Source organism: Lemur catta, chromosome 3, assembly GCF_020740605.2.
Source record: "Lemur catta isolate mLemCat1 chromosome 3, mLemCat1.pri, whole genome shotgun sequence".
In the NCBI taxonomy this organism is placed as follows: domain Eukaryota; kingdom Metazoa; phylum Chordata; class Mammalia; order Primates; family Lemuridae; genus Lemur; species Lemur catta.
In genome coordinates, this window is record NC_059130.1 from 117,574,306 (window position 1) to 117,589,276 (window position 14,971).

At 41.1% G+C, this 14,971-nt stretch overlaps 1 protein-coding gene across 4 annotated transcripts in view; it reads right to left on the minus strand.

Annotated features, from left to right (window-relative positions):
- PRDM2 (PR/SET domain 2) overlaps nt 1-14,971 on the minus strand; it is a 113,863-nt gene that overhangs the window by 50,983 nt on the left and 47,909 nt on the right. For all 4 annotated transcript variants that reach the window (XM_045548675.1, XM_045548676.1, XM_045548677.1 and 1 more), the window contains one exon: nt 13,643-13,769. In XM_045548675.1, coding sequence (XP_045404631.1) covers nt 13,643-13,769 — 127 coding nt within the window. The remainder of the gene's footprint in view (nt 1-13,642; nt 13,770-14,971) is intronic.

A 14,971-nucleotide genomic window follows, 5' to 3' on the forward strand; every position in this document is an offset into this window, starting at 1 on the left:
CAAAGACGTCCGCCATGAAGGAATTTAAAATTAAAGTCATGTCTGTTTAACTTTGTAAAAACCAAGCACCCCTGCAGAAAAGCCCTACTAATGTTAACAAGAAGCAAATTTTGAGTGGAAAATATGTCCCAGAGAATCCATATTTCATTAAAAATAAAAAGGAAGGGAGGGAAGGAGACAGAGGAAAGGAGAATGGAGATAGAGGGATGACAACATAAACTGCCACTGAGTGACCCCGCCCAGTAGAGCAAGGAAGCCCAATGAGTGACAAGCTGTGGACCCCAGTTTCCCACTCCAGCACTGACAACAGAACCTTTTAGAAACACTCAATCTTACTTAGTGCTGGTGGTCTCTGAGGATTATCCCATATTGTCCTTTAGTGGATGCTTTTTCTCTTTTGCCAACATAGGAGTAAAATAATGCCCATTGGGAACAAATGAATCCCCAGGAGGAAGGCACTTCGGACTTGAAATACGAGCCCTTCCTAGACCAGTGCCTGAGGCTGGTGGAAACAGTCACACTCTCAATCCAGGCACTCATTTCACTTGCTCCTGGAAGGTTACTATGTCCCCAAGGTCACACATCCTCCGTGCAAAGAGCTGCCCCCAACTGAGGTGAGACACTGAACTGGGTTCTCGTCCCCTTTCCCCGTGTTGTGGTAGCACTCTGAATAAAGTAGGTCCTCAAGATAAGTTTGGTTCTCAAACAACAGAAACCACAGAAGTGAAATAGCATGAAACTGTACTGCACAGCCCTGGGGCCATGATTTGATTAATGAGAAATAATCCTGTTCAAAGCAGATGGGAACCAACGATGATTCAGATGGGTAATAACGACCTGATGCTGGAGGAGTAAATGAGATAACGCACATACACAATGCTGCACAGTGCCTGGCACAGACTCAATAAATGGAATCAGTGTTAAGGAGTATCCACAGCAGATTCTACCAAACAAATTACAGAAACCCCATGCCTACAAGTCTAAATTGTCAGCATATGTTCCTTCTCATGAAGACAATGACATTCTGCTTCCACTAACAATTCCTAATTCAGCCATTTGTTTTGTTCATTTGTTCTACATTGATTCACAGGATCCCACCCAGATATAATTATGGAAACGTACTAGTCCAATGAGGACAGAAGTTTAACTGAGAAAAGAATCCCGTCAAAAACTCACTACAGTCCCCATCAATATGTATTAATGTTTTAACAGTGTAAGCTGTGAGTATATTTCATTTTTAAGTCTGTAACCTACTTTTTGCTTCTAACAGACACTCAATTTTGAAAATAAAACATACTGGTTCACTTTAGCAGTTCTTAATCTTTTGGGGATGAAATTTTAGACCACTTTGAGGATCAGGTTACCACCTAAGGCCCATCTCCCCACACAGTCACAAATGGATATAAACAGAACATTTCGCAGACAACGCTGGGGGCTCAGTGGTCTTCTATGTTACTACACAGTCAAGTTGTGAGTTCATACAAGCATTGTGTATCAACAGAAGGAATGTACCTGTGTGATCCCTGAAAAAGAACCCCACCTCCTCAGGATGTTCAATAAAAATGCTGCACAGATAATCGGTACATTTGTTTCCTTAACACTGGTATTGTCAACTTAATTAGTAGCTTCTCCTAAGAAAATGGTTCTTTCACACTTTTTTCCTGATTTCACATCCACAAAGACTGTAAAGAAATCTGTCATATACAACCCTGAAGTTGCTCCCGCACAGTTACTTTCAAGGCTGTCTGATAATCTAAGAAAATGTAAGAAAATGTAAGAAAAACTCATCCACAATGTCACCAGCATAAAATCTGGTTGTAACAATAAAGTCACGACTGGTTTGGACCACACAACAGTAAGACAGAAAGGCAGGAAAAAAACAGTAAACCCCTTCATTTGGGAAACAAACAGTGAGGAGTGCTGACTTCTGCCCAGGCATGTGCAACAAATCAAATTCCAAGCATTATCTAAATCCACCAGCCTATGTGACCACAGGCGTTCTAGTTTGGGTAACAGTGAAACAGGACAGCTTTTAAGTAAGAAGCAGGTCTCTTGCATATGAGGAATTCCTTAGTGCCATGATGTATGCATCTAGTTGCATTTCCAAAGAAGCCCTTTACTCTTACCTAAGTTGAAATCCACTTAATTCATTCCATGTCACCAAGTAAAACATGGATTTTAAAAGAACATGTTAGAAGACGTTGAAACTGTTCATTTTTTAGAAGTGTACTGATAGGCCAAATGATGGCAGAGTCACCAGAGAATGGATTTTGCCAGTGCCCACCCATAACAATGGGATGAACCAAAGGCTGCTGTGCCAGGAGTGTTCCTAACAAGGCTCTCCCTTAATGTTCGCAGCAACCCTGCAGAGTAGCTCTTTATCCCCATTTTATGGACAAGTAAACTAAAGATCAAAGTATGCAGAGTAACCTGTCCAAAGTCACAATGCTACTAAACTGGTGGAGCTGGGATTTGAATCTGGTCTCTTAATTTCAAGGATATGTTCTAGTAGAGCCTAATAAATTCCACATACTATGCATCTCCTAATACTCAAGGTATAGCTGAGTCAGCAATCTTTCCCTTCTCTCTTCCACCCAACATAAATGGACATTTCAGGTTCATTTTAAACAAGTTATCGATTTTCAAAGGACTGATCGATTTATATTTAATGCAGAAGCAATACTAAAGCCCTCAAGCAGTGTATTTCTACGAATGAATTTTTTAAATAGATTTTTTTTTTTTTGGTGCGGCTTAGTATAGAAATTGAAGGGTGAGAAGGAGGGGAGCACAACAACCGTTCACTATGAAAACAAAGTTCACCAATTCATGTACTTTTTGACAATTAACCAAGAAATCTGTAGGACTCTATCTCTTTAAAACTTAAGAGAGTCAGAAATAAGTCACTTTTTATTTCGTATTTTCTATACTTTACTGCAACCATGAATTTATCTTGGCATATAGACAGTAATTTACATTATTTTCTATTCTGAATTCCTCAATTTATAATGACAGAATCATAACTGCAAATAGATATTAAGCTTAATATTAAGCTTAATATTCAAATTTGATCTTGTTATCAAACACTCCTATGATCCACCTAACAAGGAAAAAACACTCGCTCTGATATTACACTTAGCAACTAACAAAATTCCTAAAAACAAGTAGATTTGGAATCTTAAGTCCTTTGTTCTTCAAAAATCCAAGATAGAGAATATTGATAGTATGATACTCCTTTTCATTTACTTTCATTACTGGTACTTTTTATTTATTCTTTTAGATGCCAGTGAGAGGGAAACTAATTTCAACACTAGTGTTAATCCAAAATTACACACCGTCATGTGTACATAGACAAGGAGATTGTTCCACATGTAAAAGATCAGAACTGCAACTATTACCACTATGGTGCAGGCCTCAGCATAAACCTGCTACAGAGAACAGAAGACTTAAGACTCCACAGGGCCAACATTAACATCCTTGCAGAGAAAGTGCCAAGGCAGGAGGTGGCACAAAATCCTCACTGCTCACAGGACCTCGGACATTCTGCTAAGTCCAGAAGTCGCTTTACTCCACAAGAAACAGGCTCTGATAATACCATACGATAAAGACAAAAACACGAACAACAGAACTAGAGAGGCATATTCTACAACTCAAATTGGCAAAAGAATGAAAACTGAACCTGAGAAGACAAACAGTAAAAAGAATAATGAAAGGCCCAGAAATTGCATTGTTACCCATTCCAAACTGTATTGTAACTTCAAACACTGAACATAATTCCGTTTGGGGGTTCTAAACATGGGTGAACAAACCAGTTCGCCTTCATTTTTGTGGCATGTGGTGTCTCAGGAAACCTACAAAAGACTGCACCAAGAAGCAGAATTATAAATACTAGAAAAATAGATTATTTACCACTGTAGCTTTAATAGAAAGAAGGAGGGGGGATTTTAGCCTGAACAGCACTACATTAATTGCTTTTATTTTTAACCAAAGCAAAGACAGTCCTTTGCAACTAACTACACATTTTGCTTTGGTAATACACACAGCTAATTCATTAAGAATGAAATTAAGTTTTGGACATTTGGATATTGATTAAACAAATAACATAAAAATTCAAAGTTTTGAAAGTATCAAATTAGTATTTTAGATGTCATAATTTTATTTTAGAAACTGAGGTATTTTTATATACCACACACATAATATTATTTTAACATCAGAATAAATCTCTTACCTCTGAAATTATTCAAATATTCTTTGTATATTAAGAATAAATGTAATGTACTTATACATGTAAAATTTAAAGTAACTACACATTTGCCAGATTATTAAAACTTCCATCAAATGTATTTTTAAATTTCAGGATCATGACCACAGCAATAGGAACAGGAAACAGCTACGATAAATGCTTCAGAACACCGAGGGTTTTCTAGTCTCTTACCCATGATCCTCAGGACTTTTTCTTCTTGTTTTAACCTTTTACACAAAGTTACCTCCTAATTATTAGTGAAAAGGGTAGAACAGAAAGGAAAATACTTTAAAAATTGAAAAACGAAAGCACAGATTACTAAACTGCAGTTCTGCCTGGCCTACAGTTTGTGTCTGGAGGTTAGGGGTGGGAGGTTGACTACCTACTAAATCTTTAAGGAACAACAAAGTAGAGTACTCTTAGTAAAAGTTCCAGGTAGAAAAAGCCACATTACATTTTGTTATAAATTCAAGAAGCTTTTAAAATTTTATATCACACATACACATTCTAAGAATCTATTGTAGGATAAAGACAATGAAGAAATCAACCTCTGCCCCTCATTAGAAAAATTCAAGAGTGCACATCGACAGGTTAGGGCAACTCTCTTCACCTTCTGGTCTCCTTTCATGCCTCTCCTCTGGAGTGAGTCAAGCAGCTGGAATAGGAAAGCTTTATCAGCAAACAAAACCTCTTAAGAAGGTACTGCTTTAAATAGTTTCAAGTGTGTTCCTCCTAAAGGTAAAAGTAAAATATAAAAAGCTACTGCCCAGAAACACTTTGTAGAGCAAACAAGAAACAAACAAAATCTGTTTTTGGTATTACATCCTAAGATAGTGTAACTAACAAAGATGATTTAACTCAATTATATCCACAAACAAATCAGAACTGCAATTATAATCAGTTCTTAGATGTAATTTTTAGAGTACATATTAATAAAAAGCTTATTCCTGACCCATAACATTAGCTTAAGAAAACCTTAAAATTAATATTTTATCAGTGGAACAGCCAAACTGTTAAACCAGTCTTAACAAAAGACCTCCTCCTACAGAGGAGGAAGCTGAACATCACTGGCTTCTTGAACTGAACTCATCAATAAAACAAAACGAAAGAGCTCCACAATCCTAGACTGGATTCCCTCCGCATTGCAAAGGGAGTTGGGCAAAAACAATGTCTCGCTCTGTTCTTGTGGTTTTAAAACTGATGCCAAAATAATATAAAACCTAAGAGAATGAAAATATTCATAAAAAGCCCAAACCAACATATACGTTGTTTAAAAAAACACTAGACAACAGCTAGCAGAGGGTATAAATGTAATCTGTGATTTTAAAAACTGTTTATTTGGAATGCTCAAAGGAATATAGTATCTATATAATCCATAAACCCACAAAGCAAAAATAACTGAAGCCATCAGTTCTCACCATAATTTAGCTTTACTACAACTAAGACTTCACTTAATCACTGTCTTAGTATTTAGGATTAAAGTGGGCATTTCTATGGTGAGTGGTGAAAATTCGCCCTGGCTAATTACTAAAGCCAATAAAATACTGCTACTTATACAGTATAAATGTGCTACTTAGAACATTATGAACAAAAACTGGATTTAGGCAAGACAGAGCCACTAATTTAGTAGCTGGGTGAACTTGGGCAAAGCATGTACATAACCCCTCTGAGCACCAGTTTCCTCCTCTACAAATGAGGATAATGATTCCTACTTTGCAGGGTTATGAGAGGATTAGCAATGGTATATATGGAGCACCAAGCACAGTGCTGGAAACAAGAGTAATTGCCATCATTGTCACCATCGATAAAGCAGTGATTCACCATATAATGACATGTGAAAATAAGTGTCAAATCATGAGCTATGCCCACACAAAATACATCGTAATAAATGAATTCAGCCAAAGACTCTTGTAATGTATGAAACTGGTTTAATCTGCGTGGTAAAAAGAAAAACTTTCAGTGTTTATCTTTTACACTCAGACAAACAATAGTATTTTCAAATAACTCTTGGTTCTCCATGTCACTCAGCTCCCCTAAACTATTTCAACCAAATTATTAACGTTAACACAACCAAACTTTAGAACTGTACTTGGCAGCTACAAAATATAAACAGGTAATCTGAAAGCCAAGAGAGTACCGTGCCAGTCTATCTGAAATTGCAACTTTCAGTTCTCCATACAATCTTTAACTGAAAGAAATGTCTATTAATTTTTAACCTCCACAATGCTTTAGCTATCTATACAATTCCTCAATTCTTTAAAGGAAACTTGAAATATAAAACTATACCCTCCTCTATGTAATGCTCCTACAAACAGTAAGTTCAAATGTTGTAACAGCCGTTTGTAAACTGGGATGTGAAACTACCTAGGAAAAGGAAACACTGCAGAAGTTTAAAAAACAATAAAAAAATCCATTAATTTGGGAAAATAATCTAGTGTTCATATTTGAGGAAAGCATAGAAAATTGTTTTTTTACTTACAAATTACAAATAGACTTGTAAAAATCAAACTATTTTGAACTCACTATAATATGGGTCTTGTTATCTTTTTTTACCTTTTAAAAACTTAATCATAATCAAACCTTTTTTCTGTATGAGGCAAGTCTCGCCTTCCAATTTACATATGGACACAAGAAGCAGAATTAACAACCTAAGAATAGACAGAGCACAGTATAATTCCTAATATACTCAATCAATTATGTGTTTGAAACAGTTTTTCAATGTGGCATATATTAGGATTTTTACAAATTCACCCTCTAAAATACAGTTGAAAAACTTACAAAATGCTTTGAAAACTTTTAGTTAATCCACATAATTTCCTTGTAAACAAGGTTATAAATAAGAAAGAATCAAAGGCACAAAACAACAACACTGACCAACATTTTTACCTAAATTTGGAGCAATTCCGTAGCAGCAGCAGAATTAGAAAAATTCCCTAACTCCTGTGGTTGAAAAATATTAATTAAAACTGTACTGAGGGCTGGGCGTGGTGGCTCACGCCTGTAATCCTAGCACTCTGGGAGGCCGAGGTGGGAGGATCACTCGAAGTCAGGAGTTCAAGATCAGCCTGAGCAAGAGCAAGACTCCATCTCTACTAAAAATAGAAAGACATTAGCTGGACAGCTAAAAATATATAGAAAAAAATTAGCCAGGCATGGTGGCGCATGCCTGTAGTCCCAGCTACTCAGGAGGCTGAGGCAGAAGGATTGCTTGAGCCCAGGAGCTTGAGGTTGCTATGAGCTAGGCTGACGCCACACAGCACTCTAGTCCGGGCAACAGCGCAAGACTATGTATGTATGTATGTATAAATAAATAAATAAACAAACAAACTGTACTGAGCTTTTAAAAACAAACCACCACAACAGCAGCAGAGAAATCAACCTGCCAAGCAACTACCAGACAGGACACCCAATGCTCAGCAAAGGCACCCCATGGCAAGGAGGCAGCCAGAGAGCTACAGAGGGACAGGCCCCTCTCCAAGATGACCAACCAGGAAACAGCTCACTTCACTTCAATGGACAAGCTTGCAAGCATAAAGCAAGACACAAGAATACCACCACCTCCAAATGCCCCACACCCTGCTCTAGCACCTACAAACAGGAAGCATGGGCGAGTGCCCTGTAAGTCAATGGGTGCAGGACCCACCCACCAGCCACCCAATAGGTACAGGGCCCGTCTACCATCATCCTCAGACACCACAGCCAGGTCTCTGCCATTCAGCTTTGGCCAAGGAGCCTAAAACAGAGCTGTTGGCTGCTAGGAAAGGTCAGGGGATCAAACTCCATGGAAACCCATCAGTTCTCTGCTTTTATTAAGTGTATTCTTTAATTTTAACTTTAAACAGAACCAGTGTTGTCACTTCTGCTGCCCACCACATATAGACGTGGACAAAAACAGCATATTGTGTAGGGAAAAGGCAAGGAATACCTAGTTCAAATTCCGACTATGACACCCACTGGCAGAGTGATCTTAGACAAGTTACCCAACGTCGAAAAGTGTCCGCTTCCTACTTTTCCACATCAACCAGAACACCAACTAAGTCCAACCTATACCTGCCTGCACTGAAACAGACTAGAAGTTTTATATTGCCTGCTATAGTCATCTCTCAAATCTCCCCTACCAACCCAGGCACTTAGTGCAGTGCCTGGTAGAAAAGGGGCCAGTATGGTCATTGGCAGAACTGAGTTTCATAATCCAAAATTACTCATGTGGGTTTCCACACAGGAGTAGAACTGCTAACAGAACTGGGTCCCTCTTCTTGGAGCCCTCAGCCTCTAGAACTTCCTATGTCATTTACATTACAGCCTCAGAAAGGCCATCCCTGACCACTCACCTATACCACAAAACTGTTTATTGACATTATAAGGCTTGCCTAGTTCATCTGCTGGCCTGTAGTGCCCACTCTCCAGAATGTCAATTTCAGGCCAGGCAAGGCGGCTCATGCCTGTAATCCCAGCACTTTGGGAGGATCATTAGGGCCTGGTGTTCGAGACCAGCCTGAGCAACATAGCGCGACACTGTCTCTACCAAAAAATTTTTTTTTAAATTAGCTGAGCTATGGCGGTAGTCCTAGCTATTCAGGAGGCTGAGGCAGGAGGATCACTTGAGCCCAGGAGTCCAAGGCTGCAGTAAGCTGTGATCACAACACTGCACTCCAGCCTGGGCAACAGAGTCAGACCCTGTCTCTTAAAAAAAAAAAAAAAAAAAAAACCCCAGAAAGCTGATTCTGTGATAACAAGGACCTTTGTCATTTTAGTTCTCTGAACTCTAGCCTCCAGCACCTAGAATACTGCCTGACACAGACTCAATGAATACTTGTCAAATGATGACCATGCACACAGTTACAACTTCTCTAACCTGCTCACAGCTCCCAAGGCCCCTCTGAACGCCCTCCCTACCTCTCCTAGGTTCTGCAATGCCCTCACCCCCCACCCTTTCCATATAAACCCTTCCTGGTCAGCCCAGCCCCGCCGAGTTCCTTTGCCCTCCCATGAGTGTACAGTCCTTACTGCCTTATACCATTCATTTAGCACCTTTTGGTTTTTTTTTAAACTACCTTAGACTGAGTTATCTTTGCATATGGATCTCTTACTTCCCTTTATTGAATGATAAGTTTCTAAAGGCATCATTTATTCAGCATCTTTAGGGAAAATTTTCAAATATATATAATTTCAAAAACCTTGAGTGTTCTTCACAGTACCAAGGTTTTTTATTTGAACAATTCTGATTGCAGAGACAGATGAAATATTTCCTTGTTGAGCTGATTATAATTTAACAGTTCTAAAAGTCACCTAGATAAACACTAATTGAGTTGATATTTTCAGGCACTATTTAAGGTTTATAAAAGAGTATCTGAAGCTAGTAACTGACTTTAAGGAACTATGCTCTTTATAGTTCGTTACTGATTTGGTTATAAATGTTCTTTCTTCTTCACTTCACAGATATCAGGTATAAAACTTCTTGCTGCTGTAAATAACTCCTCTCCTAATTTGCTGTGAATGGTGTGGCCAGTAGGTTAGAACGAGGCCTAAAATAAGGGCGAATCAGCAGAGTAAGACTCTGATGTATGCAGGAAGAAGGAGGGAAGAGACTCGGTGCTTATTTTGAGCTTACACAGGTGCTCCATAAATACTGATTGAATAAATAAGTCACAAACTCAGTAGTTCCTCAGCAAGAAACATGTAAGTAACATGTCAGCCACATTTTGAGAGGTGGCACTTAACAGTTACCAAGAGCTTGCAAGCTTCACAATGCATGTTTCTTTCTATGTCATTTGCTCTTGACAACAACCTCCCGCGGTTAGGTGGCCACAAGTATCAATATCATGACACCCATTCCTAATGCTAGGAAAACTGTGCTACAGAAAGGTGACATGACTTACCCAAAATCAGACACCTGGTAAATACCCAGGAGTCCTGTGTTTTTCATTCCTTCCACTAAACCCATCTGTATAAAGCCACTGTTGTTTCTTCAGGTTAAAAGAACTTCAGGCCAGGCGCAGTGGCTCACACCTGTAGTCCTAGCACTCTGGGAGGCCGAGGCAGGTGGATCGCTGGAGGTCAGGAGTTCGAGACCAGCCTGAGCAGGAGTGAGACCCCCCGTCTCTACTAAAAATAGAAAGAAATTATATGGACGGCCAAAATATGTACACAGAAAAAAATTAGCCAAGCATGGTGGCGCATGCCTGTAGTCCCAGCTACTCAGGAGGCTGAGGCAGGAGGATTGCTCAAGCTCAGGAGTTTCAGGTTGCTGTGAGCTAGGCTGACGCCACGGCACTCACTCTAGCCTGGGCAACAGAGTGAGACTCTGTCTCAAACAACAAAAAAAAAAAGAACTTCAGGTAATGCTCTTACATAGCTAAGAGAGAACACGGTACACATCCTGCACTATAGCCTACGTTTTGTAAGAGCATTTGCCAACAGTCATTGTTTATTGCTAACAAGCAAATTCAATCTCATTTCTCACAGTATCAAATAGGGGACAAAGATCAGGAAGATGATAAATACTTCTAGATTTGGGCTTTTTACTGTGCTATTTTATAATCTTCCTGTGGTTCACATTAAATAATCTGGAACACCTGACACTAAAAACTCTCTCCTTCCTCTCTACCTGGAAGTTTAATCTATCCCATCCAAGGAACTTTTCCATGTTCAATTTTATAGAGGCTGCTCAGACATGTAAAAAGTTAAGCTGAATCCAAAATAAATTCTAGCTGAAAATGCCTGAAGCATGTATATCTTTGGCCCATGGCAAAACTGCATGCTCCATGGTCAGAGACAATATGAACTGTGTTCTCCCAGCACTGTGCCCTTTTCTTTCCTTACGTGTTTGTGTGAGTCTTTGTTCACCAATCAACGAATATTTATTGAGGGCCTACTACACACCAACCATCTCAGCTCTGATCAACTATTTACTGATTTAATGTATTTATCCCCCACGAGACTACAGGCGTCATGAGAAGAGTTACTGCTGCTTTTTTGCTCAACACTGTGCTGTACAACTTAGCAGGGTGTCTGGCACACTGCAGGGACTCGATAAACATTAGGTGAGTGAATGAGTAAGACAGAGAAAAAGAGAGAGGAGGGGGTGAAAGGCAACACAACTTTGTATGTGAAGAAATCAGGTCTTTGCACTGCCCAAACACGCCTATGATCCACCAGCAATCTGATGAATTCTGAAAGGCACCACATGCAATGCACAGCTGTAAGCACAGCAGCTGTCATGCAAAGGAGCCGAGGTCCACAACTATGAAGAATTCAGCCCTTTGTTTCTCTCTGTCTCATAACCAGAATGAAGTCAGGTCCACTACCAATCCACCTGTCAGCTGTATGTCTTCAACATCTGGCTTTCAAAAATACTAAGTTAACACTGCCTCTGAGTGAAATTTATGTTGATTCACTCTATGACTGCCTGAAAAGATATTTAAATGTCTGAGGTCACATTAAATAGAACTGAGTTAATATAAAAAGTTCTCCATTTCAGGTCTTTGCAAGCTATAAATTAGCCTTCACGAAGTATTTAATTTAAAAATAAAAAAAGTTTGACTCATTATTTAAACTCTCCAAACTTTAGGTCATACAGAGCAAATAGGCCTCTTTACCAGAAAACTGTTCAAAACAGACTGAGTTCCAAGAGTGAGCTTTGTGCAAGTCTTTTAATTAAATCCTAGGATTCAGTGGGTTATACGCTGCCAGAATAGTTACAAAAATAATAATGGGATAATAAGAAATATTAACTATTTAATTCAATATAAAACCCCAGCAAGCAATCGAGGCAGGTATAAAAATGCAGATGTGTAAGTTCACTATCACTAATAAAACAAAAAGTTTACTTTCAGGTTTTTACCCAACTAAGTGAATAGAAAAATAAAGGATAAAATTTTTAAAACAAAATGAAATATGTTCTAAACATGCACACCAAAGTATGCCTGAGAAAAGTCTTAAGGTAAAGTTGCTATTAAGCTATAAATATATTCAAAGGTATGAGTCAGTTATGCTTAGTGGTACAGTAAAGATTCCCCATCCTCCTAATCTCCAGTTCCCTACAAATCACACCTTACCTGGTAACATTAGCTATAAATGAATAAAGGAATGAGTTGAATTATGTGAAGAATCTTCAAACAACTAGGCACTAAACCTAATACCAACAAAATCCCAGTACTCAGTTAAAACAATTTTAAAAAAAGGCCTGGGAATTTTCTAGACTCATCATCTGATTCAGGATCAAAGCATATAATGACCTAAAGCACTGACTAAATCACTTTTGAGAAATAGAGAACTTGTATTCAGTAAGAGGCCTACCAACTGTCCCTTGGGTGAACTAGTTGTATTTGCATTATGCTGTGATATACAAAGAATAGGTAACTGAAAAATCAGAACAGACTTCTTGCCAACATTTTTTAATAGTGTTTTTTTTTAATTTTCCAAAATCAAGTTTATGATATGATTTATTTATTTATGATATGACTTCCACAACTCACTCTGCAATGTTCTGGGTAAAGGATGGACTCCTTCATTCAGATGACTACAAAAATTTACTTCAGACCTAAGTCGGGCAAAAAAACGCGTGTGTTTACATTAATAAGAAACCACCATACTGTTCCTTGGCATATATTCAAACTGGGCTCTATGAAAGATTTCTGAATTCACATTAAAATTCTTCATTTAAAAAATCCCTTCAACATGTCAGTATGCCAGCTGGAAATGATACAGCCAACCAAACTATTTTCCTACCCAGAAATTATCCCCTCCCTTTTTAAGTGTGACTACACTTTACCTTTTGTTAGAAATCATAAACCATAAAACTGTAAGAATTGAGTCAAAACGGCAGAATAGCACGCTCCCTTAACTTCCACACTGCCCCTCGGCACCCTTCGGAAGCCAGCGCGCCTGGCTTTCCGTGCCCCAGTGTCCCTGCTCTCCTCGCCCCGTCTGTCCGTCCGCCCGCTCGCCCGCCCCCCTCCCCGACTCCGTGCCCGAGTCAGCGCGGTGGGCCCGGGTCTGCGGCGTTGGGGCTGTCACGCCGGCCGGCCGCCCGGAAGGCTGCGGGCATCCGCGGGCGAAGCGTCCACTCCCGGGCGCGACGTCCGCGCACCCTCCGCCGCCCAGGTGCTAAGTCACAAGTTAGAAAACAGCCCGAGCGCGCGGCGGCGGCAGCCGTGATTCAGCAGCGGGGCCGGGCCGGCCGGCGGCAGGGCGGCGTCGCGGGGCCGACTCGCGGGATCTCGGGGCGGGAGCGGGACCGGGGCCCGGCCGGGCCGAGTCCGGAAAAGGTCACCGAGACGCCGCGGGCGCCGCCGCCCGAGCCCGCGACCCACCCCGCGGTCGGGCGGGGAGCGGCGGGGCGGCGTCGCGGGCGGGCGAGCGTGGCGCCGGGGCCGCGCGGGCCGGGCCGGGGGCTCCTACCTTTCCGGCTCTTCGGGGAGCTCCGCTTGCTCCGGGCGCTGGCTCGCTCTTCCTCAATCGCGGCTGCTATCTCGGGGTTGTCTTCCCCATTGTACCAGACCAGGAGCTCCTCGCCCGGCGCGATTGGCTGCGGGTAGAGAAGAGACAAGCGCCGGGCCAATCAGAGCGGCGGTTGTTGGCGGGGGCGGGGCGCGCCGGGCTGCGGGCGGGAGCGGCGCCGATGGCAAACAGCTGTCGGCGCCGCGCGCAGCCCGGCCGGCAGGAAGGGCTCCTTAACCCTTGGGGCGCGGGCCGGCGCGCGCAGGAACCCCGCCGGCGGGGGCCCTCGCGGGCGGCGAGGTGCGCGGACAGACAGGCCGGCGACTGCAGCTCTTCGCGAGCCGGTCGGTTTAAACTCGCAACTGCCAGGCGCTGTCACATCTTGCTGTTCGAAGCTTCACGACTACCCACGCAGAAGAAAAAATAAAACATGGAACCATTTTGCTCCCGAAATCTAAGCTGATGAGAAATGTAAAGCATAATTAAAAAGAAGCGGGCGTCATGGAAAGCGGAGCGCTGAAAGATAATTGCCAGCGCACGTTTCAGATTCCAAGAGCAAGTTAAGCACGGGAACAAGGCAGAACTATATGCCACTGCACATTTACAAATGCGCCGCTATTTATATCACTGAAATGCTAAAAGAAGAGGCAGTGCCGGGAACAGGGCATTATCTACGCGTTGCCACCAACCTGCTCCGCTCTGAAAAGCGTTCACTGCCTGGCCCTTTGTACCAAACATCAAGATTTCACATTATAACTTTTAAATATAGAAGGAAATACCTCCCATGTATTATGCTCCTAAATCATTAAATTCTTAAGTCGTGTATGACTGGGAGTAGTGAGTACAGACATCACCATCATATGGATTACACCTAGAACAAGAACCTGAAGAAAAAACCCATTGACTGTAAAATGTAGACACCTAAACAGAATTTGGAGAAATGGCTTATCAGTTTCTCACACAGCGATTCGTCTGTTCAAAAAGTTTCAAAAGTATCAATACAAGTAAAATTCCATCTAAAACTCACTGAATAAGAATTCATGAGAAAGGAAGGAAGGAGTAAATAAAAAGGAAAGCTCTTCCTTAAAATAGATCCCAATTAATCAGTAAAAAAAAAAAAAAAAGATGGTATCAGAAAATCACCATTTGGCAATCATCACAGTAATCATTGACTCAGGCAAGAATCATCAATGGAGGCCGGGCGCGGTGGCTCACGCCTGTAATCCTAAACACTCTGGAAGGCCGAGGCGGGAGAATCGCTGGAGGTCAGGAGTTCAAGACCAGCCTGAG